The sequence below is a fragment of the Mixophyes fleayi genome, chromosome 3, assembly GCF_038048845.1.
Source record: "Mixophyes fleayi isolate aMixFle1 chromosome 3, aMixFle1.hap1, whole genome shotgun sequence".
NCBI lineage: Eukaryota > Metazoa > Chordata > Amphibia > Anura > Limnodynastidae > Mixophyes > Mixophyes fleayi.
This window is the reverse complement of record NC_134404.1, coordinates 326206601-326219332: the sequence shown is the minus strand read 5'-3', so window position 1 is coordinate 326219332 and position 12732 is coordinate 326206601. Positions and strand designations below refer to the sequence as shown.

The following is a 12732-nucleotide window of genomic DNA, read 5'->3' as shown; positions in this document are numbered from 1 at the left end:
ATTTAAGCAAATCTATAAATGCTATATTTGTTCTTATAAAAATGTCACTGTACCACAACATTTCATAGGCTTGTGTTAGTTTTTAATTTACACTGTTAACTATATATTTATTAAGTAATGTGAGCTCTGTTTTGGTGCTTACTTTACATCTAAAAAGAACAATTTTTTTTTAATTAATAAATTCATTTCACACTACAAACTTCAAGTTATTTCATGAAGAAGTTGTGAGTGATTGTCCTTGAATGAAATCGGATCCTTGCGTTAAACCTGCGATTCTGGTTAAATGTCAATGGTTATCCAAGATGCATTTTTCTCATTAATAACGTGTTAGGAACTCCAGTGTTGGGAATAAATTGTTTCATGATGCTGCTTGATTAAACTTTAACATTTAACCGAGGGGTGTAATGATGTTCTGGTCATCCTAAAGCCTAAAATTCAAACAAAAGCACCGAGGACTGCTATCCAGGGGTTTTGTGTTATTGTATGACAATGCACGTCCGCACACCGCTGCTCATACTGTCGACACTCTCCCAAAACTTTGTTTTGAGGTGTTAAAGCATTCTCCCTATAGTTCTGATCTTGCTCCATCGGACTGTCAGCTGTTTGGTCCCCTGAAAGAAGCCCTGAGAGGACGAAAATTCACGTCTGATGAAGAGGTGAAGACAGCGGTGCATTCGTGGCTCACAGCTCACCCTAAAACATTTTTAATGAGGGAACGTGAAAGCTTGTTGACAGATGGACAAAGTGTATTGAAAAGAAGGGAGATTATGTTGAAAAATAATGTATTTGTCTTTTCTGAAAGCTGATTAAAATAAATTTTGCAGCCAAAGTGCTGATAATTTTTGATTCACCTTTGTATATATACACAGATATATATTCTGAAGTGTTTACAATATGTCCCCACTTAGCTCTATCCAGTCTAATATCCTCAGGAAAAACGGAATTGGGAGGAAGAGGGTCCGCAGTAGCGACTCTCCTACTGCACCTCTCTGTGCTTTGCAAAGAAGCTGTTCGTCCTGCACAATGTCTGCTTGTTTTACTACTCTGGGACATACCACTCTGTGAGAGGAGGAGGGGGCATCTTCCACTCTCTGCACCAGATCATTCTCCCACCTAAGTGTGGCACTTCCCTTGTAAAGTGGGCCCTCGGCTAGGATTCTGACTCCTGTTATCAATCACTCTCTTGTAAAAGCACACCTGCTCTGGTCACATTAATGGGATCCAAGACCCCACTCCTCCTCAGCGGGGGACTTGGTATCTCCTACAGACATGGCCACCCTCCTAACAGAGTCTGGCGCTCTCTGCCTGATGGCAGCGTCGGACCTGTAGTGGGAACCCAGTGACAGCCGTCGCTAGCTCTGTCACTGTAGTATTAATGGAAAAACTGTATGTGGTACTAATGGGGGGAAAAAAATAATAATTTCTAGTGTCTGCGGCGCTGGAAGAGTTTCCATCGCAGACCCTGTAAAGAAACAGCCCAACTCTTTGGGCACTAAAACTACAATGGGGCTAGAGGGTTGGAGTCAGCAGCAGGTTTACTTAGTTAACTGTTTAAATACCAACTCCATGTACCCTCCTCCAACGAAATGGTAGCATTGTCCCCCAAATTGGATGAATGAGAAATGTAATTTCCATTAAAGAAATTACATTAAAATTCCAAATCTGGCTATACCTATTATCTATTTACTACCTAAAATTCATAAGAGCTTAATATCACCTCCTGAGAGTCCTATAGTTACGGGTATTAATTCCATTACATCAAACTTGTCTCATGTGAGATTAATATTTACAGCCCATAATGTCCCAAATTAAGTCTTATTCAAAAGACACACTGGATATTTTACAAAAATGTAAAAAATTATAATAGAATGACAATTATATCTTTGTGACTGCGGACATTGGTTCATTATATACAATTATAAATCACAAACAAGGAATAGAAGCAGTTAAGTATTTTCTAAAAGTAACCACTGTGGAAACTAAGTTGCTACAATTCCTTATAGAAGCAATACAATTTATTCTAATTAATATTTTTTTCCTGGTTTGATCAAAAATTATATATCCAAAAAAAGGGGACAACAATGGGATCCATGTTTGCCCCAAATTATGTGATTCTTTTTGTTTTTTGGGAAAGCCTTACCTTTTCGAATGAATTAGGGCTGGGCAAAGCTGGATATGTGAAATCATTATATTGACGATATATTCTTAGCGTGGGACAGTGACATAGCCTCTTTGGATTATTTCTGTCACCAGTTGAATCAAAATCCCCATAATATCAAACTATTTTTATTGACCTTTCATTGTAGCAACATTGGAAATAAGTTTTTGGATTTGTGGATTTATGTAGAAAGGGGAAACCTATTGACAAGCATATATACAAAACCTACAGATTCAAATTCCTACGAGCAATCATCATCCAGTTTGGCCCTAAAAGCCAATTTCAAAGAATCAGACGGAATTGTACGAAACTGGAAAATTAATTATCAAGCTCAAATTATGAAACAGAAATTTATCAACAAAGGATATGAAAATCATATCTTGGAAAATACAATACTCTCTGTGGACTATCACTGAGCATCACTCAGTACTCCTACTCATTTATGGCTATTTAGTGCCTACATTCCCCTCTGTACTTGGTTAACTATCACTGCTCAGTGGGTACTCCCCTAGAGGGCTGCGACCTGCAGGGTAAAAGCTGCCAAGCCCAAATTCCCTTGCGGGAACCTCTGGTAAAACCTTCCACTTTGTTGAATTCCGCACCTCTGGGTGCAGTACCACCAATCCCAGGCAGAACAGAAGGATCCCACTCATCCTAGTGAATCCTGACACTGCCCAGTGTCGTTTTTGTATTTCTATTAAATATCATCCAAATCCATCCAGTGAAAGACCCAGAGAACAGGCTCCCAAGGTCAAAGTTCTGCCCAGCATTCACCAACGGGGGTCCCCTAACCCCCCTAAAACCTGGTCAGGATTCAACTGGACCACCTCACATTAGTTTCATACCAATCAGTGCAGGGGTGTCCGAATTCATTACCAGACAGACAAACAAACAGACCAATGATTTTTTTTTTTATAGAATATGGTTTAAATCAGTAATTTGACATTAAATGGTTCTTACAATTTTAGAGTTTATTTATAGATAGTATATGCATAGTCAAATTTAAACTTTTTTTGTAAGGTTGGGTTTAATCTCAAGAAATAAATCAATACACTTAAATATACCATCTCTGGATATTGTTATAATTTTTGTATTTATATAGTTTGCTTTTTGTTAACTGTACCGTGCTGTCACACCCTGTATCGTGTTTCTGTCTGTCCCTGTACGGCGCTACGGATACCTAGTGGCACCCTATAAATAAAAAATAAAAACTAATAATCCAGTTTACTTAAAACATATTTGTATTAAATTATGTATAATATGGATATTAGTAAATTAATTAATGGGTTAATTATGCTGAAGGTGCTGCTTTTCATGTTTACAATACTCTGCAGCATCATCTTTTGTTTACATATAATAAATGTATATTAGATGTGCTGAAGATAAAAAATATTTTTTATGTATTTTTTTTTTTTTGTTCAAATTTATTATTGCCATCAAACGAAAAATTAAGAAACTTAAGAGAAGGTTCGTATGGTAGAGCAGATTGTTAATTTTTTTTAAATAAAGTTCACAGAATTTGGAATGATTATGATCTGATGTCATTTATGAGGAATATGAAATTGTATTGTTTGTGGTAATAGCTGTAGCTATTAGTAGCTGTTATATCTGATAGACTATGCACTTCGCTCTTAGTCTAGTGTCTGGAACTGTTGGTTAAGTGAGTTTACATAACCCTGACATGCCCGTTTTAGAATGACCTCTGTTCACACTTTTCTGCACAAGAGCATGTCTGTATGCAGGACCATCTTAATGTTCCCTATTTGTGGATATTCACCTTATCTCACTTCATGACATCAGAGAATTATTGATAGACACCAGATAAAGGTACGCTGCGAACTCTGCTTATCCTCACAAATTGCATGGGTTTTCACGTATAAATAATGTTTGTCTGCACACTTGTCCGTTCAGTGATCGGTGATCCGTGTCAGATGCAGTATTCATACAACCTGAATGCCGGAGATAATGAACAATATGTATCTGATGTGCTCTTTTATTTGTGACTCTTTAGGTTTTCTGTCATGCACTTTTGATGAACGTAGCATTTGAATTTTAGATATGCCTTTTCAATATAGGGTGTTGTCATTTGGGGTTTGTGGTCCGCTCCATATCTGGTGACAGCAGAATAACTAATCATATATGTATATAGTATACACGTGCTGAAATCCACATACATACATACATATATATATATTTTTATTGATTTTTATTTGTTTCATTTTTTTTTACAAGATATTTACAAACATTAAGATTATCACAACAAAAAGAAATAAAAGAAGAATGTATTATCTAGAAATCTAATATCAACACTGCACAATAAGGATTCTATTGAACTTTTTCTGGACTATAATTTGTTATTTAACTTTCTTTTTTGTTGTTGTTTTTTTGTTTGAGACCTTAGCTTTGTCTTTCACATTTGCTTTAGCTTTATCCTTCTTCTCACATTTCGTGCTGTAGGTGCTAAGCACTGCCAGCCGGGAACACCCCACAAGACCTGCCGTTTTGGCGATGCTCTGACCCAGTCGTCTAGCCATAAAAATTTGGCCCTTGTCAAAGTCGCTCAGCTCTTTAAGCTCTTTGAGCTTGCTTTCTGCTTCTTGGGCTGGATGTTTGGGCTCTGGTTTCCCTTCAACGTCCTTACCTTCCTCTCCGGCACTAACATGCTCTGGGAGAAAAAAAACAAAAACCAGTGCCCGGTTAACACACGTTGCCTTACGAACTGAAATATAAATTACCACAGTGGAAATAGCAAAATGTGCTGTAACTCCTAGAAATCAGATATTAGTTTACATCAGTGGAGTTAGACTAACGAGAGCAGTAACGGAGGTACCCTATTTAATTAACAAGAACTACACTAGTAGTGCAGTTGTTCTAGAACATCACACAAAGTAAACTATACGTTGGTGCTCGCCAATCACTTTCTAGTGTGAGATGTATGTATATATATTTTTCTTTAATAAAGTTTCTTTCTTGAATTTTTGACACATCACGAACACCACAAATCAAACATCCTGTCTAACTAACCCACCTAAATATCTATCTTGAGAAGATGTAACATTTTGCTTCTACTCAGTGTTGAGCTGTATATATAATTTACACTCGGGATTTCAATAAAAATAAATAATTTCTACCATATAAGCTATGGATTTGTGGAAGTGATATTGTTCACATAAATGCTACAGCAGACAAACACCAAGTGGAACATAAATGGAAACTGGTGAGATACCCAGATATTTACTTTTCTAAACTGTGCTAGAAAAGTACAGAACTTGTGTGGTTGCCACCTGTAATAGTAGCCTGGGCATCAGTTTTCATAATTACCCCCACCCATCCCCTTTCCCAAAGTGAATGTACAGTAATGAAACCTAGAACGATATCTTACTACTTTCCTCTGCGTCTTTGTCTCCTGACAATTCTTCTTTACTTGCTGCTTCAACTGTTCCTTCATTGACCTCATCTACTACATCCTTGTCATCGTCTTCCTCTTCATCATCCGAAGCATGCGTTAATGCTGCCAGCAGCTGGCGATATATATTAAAGTTTTCTGGCTCACTTTCCACCTCGCTCTCGGAACGTGATTCGTCATCTGAAGTATCGGGCTGGACAAATATAACAAAATTAATTTTAGCTGAAATTATCCTTAAAACTGTTGTTTTGGAACAACCTCCACTTCTATTATTACTGTTGCACTAGGAGACTGAATGGGCTGGAAATTCAAAACATCCAGTTCTCCACTTCCATCTATGCAGATAGCAAACACCTCCAGTATATAAATAGCTGATGGAGATGATGACGATACACCTTGGATATTACCTGGTGTAAACTATAGGGAGAGATGACTCTGAAGACACGAGATCTGAATATTTATATATCTCCAGGTAAGATTCCTTCAGCTGTACCAACAAAGCATTTGGTAAAGCGATTCCCATGTTTCAAAGTAATAGGATAAGACTGAGATGGAGTATTATATTGTCCACTGCTTTTATCTAAACTAAAGTAATATTGTTCGTGGGCAAACCTAATACATCACAAAGAAAGTAACCAATTCCCAGATCCTAGGCCCCAACCCCAATCGCTGGATTCTAAGGGCTAGATTTACTAAGCTGCGGGTTTGAAAAAGTGGGGATGTTCCCTATAGCAACCAATCAGATTCTAGCTGTCATTTTGTAGAAGGTACTAAATAAATGAAAGCTAGAATCTGATTGGTTGCTATAGGCAACATCCCCACTTTTTCAAACCCGCAGCTTAGTAAATCTAGCCCTAAGTGTTTTTCCTGACTCTTGATATAACCATTTTGTCCAACAGAGGAATATTATAATTGAAGAATCCGGTATTTCTTATCTAGACATTGGCATGGTTTCAATTAAAAATGTAACATCTCAATTGTGCATGTTAAGCAACCTGTAAATCACACTTTACCCATTGTGAGATGCGTAGAACACAATAGCTCACATAATAATGAAAATACTGTGGGAGATGGGACATGGACATTAAAGGAGAACTACCGGTATTTTTTTTTAATAAAAATCTTATCAAAATATTGCTATTTTCCCCAAATCATAACCTAATTAACCTGCTGTCTTATTGCTGAAAAACATTTAAAAAGCATCAACTTTGCTGCACACTAAGGTGTGGGTACTAGTCCTGCAGAATGCAGTTGGGTCAGAAGCTGCGCAGGTCAGATTTGTCTAAGAATGTTGTAGTGAATGAGGGAGGGAAGAGTGAAAGCCCATGGATCTGCTTTATTCTCCAGGATAAAAGTAGAACGACTAAAACAGATCTGGGGGTAAATGTATCAAGCTGAGAGTTTTCCGGTGGGTTTGAAAAACCAATCAGATTGTAGCTATCATTTATTTAGTACATTCTACAAAATGATAGCTAGAATCTGATTGGTTGCTATAGGCAACATCTCCACTTTTCAAACCCGCCGGAAAACTCTCAGCTTGATACATTTACCCTCTAGTGTGTGTTTCATTTCCACAAGGTGGCAACTGAAAAATTATATAAATATTTCCAGCAAATCATTTAACATCCAATTGGAAGGTCCAGTCACTTACCAGGTCAGCAAGTGGAGTTTTTTCCTCTGTTTTAGAGATTCTAGAATTAGAAAAAATAAGACACTGATTTACTATTATTTAAAAACATTCCAAAATGCATACAAAATATTTGGTGCATTTTTAAGGGACTTTAACCCTATTGTTTATGCTCCAGTGCAATATAATGTAAATATGAATAAATAAATGTATAAATTATTCTTGTTATATGTCTTTAACTTGTTTCTATGGTGGTGATAGTCAGTCTGCTGTGAAAGCTTACCAGTTACTAAAACTCCATTATTTACATTTTCTTCCCCTGAATGCCTTTATCACTTCCCAAAACTCTTCCATCACTCTCTCCGAGACTTGACAAACCTCTCGCAACACAATAACTTGTAGACGTGGTGGAAAGAAATGTGTGTGATATTACAGGGGTCCACTCTCTGGGGGACGTAGTCAGTGGAAATAGCCATTAGAATATATTTATTACTTGTTTGTTCCACTTCCCATGGCTGTACATCTTTATAGTGCCCTGCTTGCTGTGCTCTGTCTGTCTGCTTTTATCATGCCCAATAAATCTGCCATCAGTGTGATTTAAATGGACCTTTAAGTGGTTTCAGTCCACACTCACTGCTCACTATTTATTACAAGTGTCAAACAAGTCTAGGTACATAAGTGTATATTGCATCTTAGTCATAAAGTACCTGTGAGCTGGCTGCATGTAGCTTAGAAGAAAACCACAAACCTAAAAATCAGTCACTTATCTTTCCCATTCGAAATCCACATGCTTAATATCCTGTTTGTAGTTCTATATGTTATTACAGAGACTGGGATATTGCCATGTAGAGATCACTGCACAATCTTCTACCTTGGCTCCCTGCATTCAGCTTCCCCCCATAGATGGTGCCCTGTGTGTCTGCTTTTATCATGCCCAATAAATCTGCCATCAGTGTCATTTAAATGGACCTTTAAATGGTTTCAGTCCACACTCACTGGTCATTAATGGGGTGCTGCTCCCCAAAATCCTTCAAGTGCTTCTTTTGTTTCTTGTTCAGGGAGCTCACTTCTTCCTCCTCCTCCTTCCTCTTCTCCATCTTCTACCCGGTTACACGTGAAGCCCTCACAGCCACAACACACAAGCTTCCGTACGCTGTCGCCTCCTTAGTGACGTCACGCAGAGCTACAGTACCAAGCCGGCTGCTGTACAACGTGTGACGTCACTGAGCAGCGACTTGTCAGTCCCGCGCCGTTACTCAGCCGCCGCTATGGAAGTGTCGGGCACGGAGCGCCAGCGGCTGCCGGAGAGGCTGCAGCGCCGGGAAGAGGAGCGGCAGCTGGAAGCCGGGAAGAAGCGGCAGGAGAAGGAGAGCCAGGCGGTGCTGGAGGAGAAGAGCGGCTACTACAACGCCAGCTTCGGGCTGGAGAGGGCGGCCATCGAGGAGACGCTGAGCGGGCAGCAGCTGGAGGCCGGGGCTCTGGAGGAGGTGTCCGGGCGGCTCCAGCGTCTGCAGAAGCTGCTGAATGACAGCATGATGTTCCTGCCGTCCTACGACGTCCGCCAGAGCCAGGAGCAGCTCGGCCGCCTGCAGGCCGCCCTGGAGCTCCGCCGCCAGCAGCTGCAGCCCAAGAAGAAGTTCGCCTTTAAGTCCCGTACGAAGGACGCCCCCGGGGCGCCGGCTCCTCCCCCTCAAGCCGCGCCGGCTCCTCCTCCGCGGAGCAAGGAGCCTCCACCCATCGCCCAGGGCGGTCTGCACGGCCTCTCCGGCCGGCAGCTGACCCTGGAGGTGGAGGAGATCCGGCAGAAGGACGTGCAGCTCAGCCAGCTCCGGGACTGCACCGTCACCCTCCCCGGCAGCCCGGCCACCCTGCACATGAGAGGCCTGAGCGGCTGCAGGGTGCTGTGTGGACCGGTTTCCTCCTCCGTCTTCGTGGATGACTGCACCGACTGCCTGTTCTCCGTCTCCTGCCAGCAGCTGCGCACACACAGCACCCGGGACAGCCGCTTCTACCTGCACGTCACCAGCAGGGCCATCATCGAGGACTGCAGCGGCCTCCTGTTCGCCCCTTACACCTGGAGCTACCCCGGCATGCTGCAGGACTACGAGCTGGCCGGCCTGGACAGAGCCAGGAACAACTGGGACCTGGTGGATGACTTCAACTGGCTGGCAATGGGGGTCAGATCCCCAAACTGGGGTGTGATCCCTGAAGAGGAGAGGATCAGTGACTGGAGCTGAGATCTGTGTACAGCCATAGGCATTGCAGTACTCCATTACCAATAAATGCTGCACCACAATAACCTATTTATTACATGTGTCAAACAAGTCCAGGCACATAAGTGTATGTTGCATCTTAGTTATAAAGTACCTGTGAGCTGGCTGCATGTAGCTTAGAAGAAAATCACAAACCCAAAAATCACAATCACTTATCTTTCCCATTCGAAATCCACATGCTTAATATCCTGTTTGTAGTTCTATATGTTATTACAGAAACTGGGATATTGCCATGTAGAGATCACTGCACAATCTTCTACCTTGGCTCCCTGCATTCAGCTTCTCCCCATAGACAAAGACTATACAGTACACTTATGAGGTGAAGGGTGAGAAATATACCAGCTGCCACAAGTTTTTGGTGAATGTGAGCAATTGCCTTTTTTGTCTGCCCAAAATGCAAAATGTTGGGTTTTTCAACTGTTAAGTGACTCTTGACTAGGTGTTTATAGGTATAGAAAGGCTTCATTCATCACTAACAAGAGATGCAGTGTGTAGGGCTAAGGGGTGCTAGGTTTAATTTAACATGCTGTGGAAACAGCAGTAGATTGTTATTTCGTACTAGCTGATGTAATTAATGATCAACTCAAAAATGTATTTGTCTCTACACATGTAAACGGCCAACAGTGTTCTGTTATGCAATGAAATATTGCAAATGTTGAACAGGAGCAACAGTGATATTATTTTAGCAGGTAATTAAGTGATTACTAACATTTTGCAATTTGTATTTCATATCGTCAATGGTTACTGCTTCATTAATCCAGATGTAGTAATGAAATGTGGAGTATTGTCATCTCTTACACTCTTATTTCTGTTTGCATTTCATGTTTAAAGACAGACAGTTGAAGTTCTGTTCTCTGCTACTTTAGACCTGAAGAAGAGGCAGTTGTTTGAAAGTTTCTCAAGGTGACTTTAGTATAGTTGCAGTACTTTCCATTTTACCATAAAATATACAATGTTAACACTTATGAAGGATACAGTTGGGCCTCATTTAGAGTTGGGAGCAAAAAAAAATCAAAAAACAAACCACGATGCAATGCAGGGGGTGCAAATACATTTATTTTTAGTTTTTGGCACACAAGGAAAATATTGGCTGCTTTTGCATGCAGCGCACAGATAGTGGGCACATTTAGTGTTGAGCATGAACACGCCCCTCCCAACTCTAAATCTTCCACACATTTTAAAGTTGTACTACTAGCAGGTCGTGTGATCTGCCTGTTCGGCCCCTGAGCCAAATGGGTTGTTCTGTACAATTTGGGCACAGATCCAGAAGTTTAGAGAATGCAGTTGAACATCTGGATTTTTAACATGTGTGTCCAGCTTATCACTTGATCTGTTTTGCTTGTGTGATTGTAGCTAATGATGAGCTGTTCTAAATGCACCCAGGTCCTTTCACGTTGCAGCGTTCACTTTGGTTGTGTGGAGTAGTTTGTGAGATCTGTATCTCCAGCTGGTTATAGAGGCAGACTAAATACCATATATTTTAATCTCCCAATGTGCCTTCTTGCATTCAAGATGTCTAAAAATGACACATTAGTTTGTTATTTAAGCTTTCCCTTTTTGTTTAACAATGGGTCTCCTTTAGGACTATGCTACATGAGGGATTTTTTTTCACCATCAACGCACTATCATATGTGTGTGCTTGTAGTAATTGTTTCCCTGAGTTTTAGGAGTTGCATTACCCTTCCAGTCTTGGCAGCAGTCCAATCCTCTTCATCAGCTATTTCCTTATATCCTCCTCTTGGGTGGGGTTATCCTTTAATGCTCCCTGTAACAACACATGTCACTGACCTATTCTTCTGTGATACATTTTCTCTTTAAAGTCAGGAAGGGGGGGGGGGTGGATTCTGGGTGGTGTTGGTAATAAACCCCCATCTGGCATCATCCTTAATTTGCAGTGCGTAGTAGACCCAGCATCAATCTATTTTAGCGAATCTGTGTAAATGCTATATTTGTTTTTCTAAAAATATCACTGTACCATAATATTTCATATGCTTTTGTTAGTTTTTAATTTACACTGTTAACTATTAAATTATTAAGTAATGTAAGCTCTGTTTTGACGCTTATGCAACAATGGTAAATATGTCCTATATTGGATGAACATGTTTTAAAATGTTAGATTTGCTTTTCTAACATCCAAAAAAAACAAAAGTTTCTATGTCCTTAATAAATTCATCTCACACTACAAAGTTCAAGTTTATTCATGAAGAAGTTGTGATTGATTGTCCTTGAGTGAAATCGTATCCCTGCCATAAAATTGTGGTTCTGGTTAAATGTCCGCATATATCGGAGCAGCTCCTTCCTTGGTGTCTCGGGAACTGCATCTCAGGGCTCCAGTGTTGGGGAGAGACTGTTGCATGATGCTACTTGTTTAAACTTCATTATTTAACCAAGGTGTGGTGTCATGATGTTTGGTCAGCTTGGCTTTGCTTTGCTTGTTGCTAAACTGCCCAAACATCGTACCAAGTTTGCTTGAAAATATGCCGTTGCATTGTGTGGAAGCAAAACAGGTTCAACGAGGGATGTTGTGTGTAGGGTGGCTGTTCAACTAGACACCCGGATTCCTGTAATTTCACAATCATCGTATAGGGCCACATTTCTTAATGTGTATCCAATTGACTGGCTATATCACACAGTTTTTGGGCACCCAAGTATTAAGGGTGATAAGGCTGTGATTGGTGAGAGAATTATTTTGTTTTATGTATGTTCACGAAAAAAAATAAAATTGAATATGTTGACAAAACGCCATGTCGGTGGTCAGACCATATTGGCGTTCTGTCAGGGCAGAAATGGGTAAATGTTTTTGAAAATGGGTTTCACATGACTGCCTCACTCTCTTGTCGGACATGAAAGGCTGATTTTACATTATTAAAATGAAGTAAGGACCACATAAGTTTTTAAGGGGTCTATGTCGAAAGTGAATGTTTTTGTTTCATTAAACTTAGGTTCATCATTAGAATCATTATATATTTCCACTCAGAAGGAATGATAAATGTGCACCCATGTGTTGTAAGACCCTTAAATAGAAGGTACTTGATTTGTAAAGTCCACTGGAAAGATTTCAAATTATTTCTTTTGAAACAGTAGGTGGCAGCAGTACTCTACCTAATAGTACAGCATCTGCTACAATATAGAAAAGTAGGTGGCAGCAGTACTCTACTTAATAGTACAGCATCTGCTCAGGGGCGGATCTAGAAAAATGCTGTACCCAGGACGATTTAGGGGGGGGGGGATTTAGGCCCCGCCCCTTTCTAACAGTTTAGGCTGCCGA

The 12732-nt window shown here is 40.3% G+C and overlaps 2 protein-coding genes across 2 annotated transcripts; one reads left to right on the top strand and one right to left on the bottom strand.

The window, feature by feature from the left end:
- Nucleotides 1–4121: 4121 nt before the first annotated feature.
- Nucleotides 4122–8586, bottom strand: LOC142144885 (uncharacterized). The gene is made up of 4 exons (XM_075204193.1): nucleotides 8188–8586; nucleotides 7216–7255; nucleotides 5541–5757; nucleotides 4122–4823 (listed from the first exon to the last, which is right to left on the bottom strand). The coding sequence occupies exons 1-4, from the start codon at nucleotides 8286–8288 to the stop codon at nucleotides 4513–4515; spliced, it is 669 nt and encodes a 222-aa protein (XP_075060294.1). The 5' UTR covers nucleotides 8289–8586; the 3' UTR covers nucleotides 4122–4512.
- On the top strand, nucleotides 8385–11650 carry TBCC (tubulin folding cofactor C). The gene has a single exon (XM_075204192.1). The coding sequence runs from the start codon at nucleotides 8460–8462 to the stop codon at nucleotides 9426–9428; it is 969 nt and encodes a 322-aa protein (XP_075060293.1). The 5' UTR covers nucleotides 8385–8459; the 3' UTR covers nucleotides 9429–11650.
- The last annotated feature ends 1082 nt before the right edge of the window (nucleotides 11651–12732 follow it).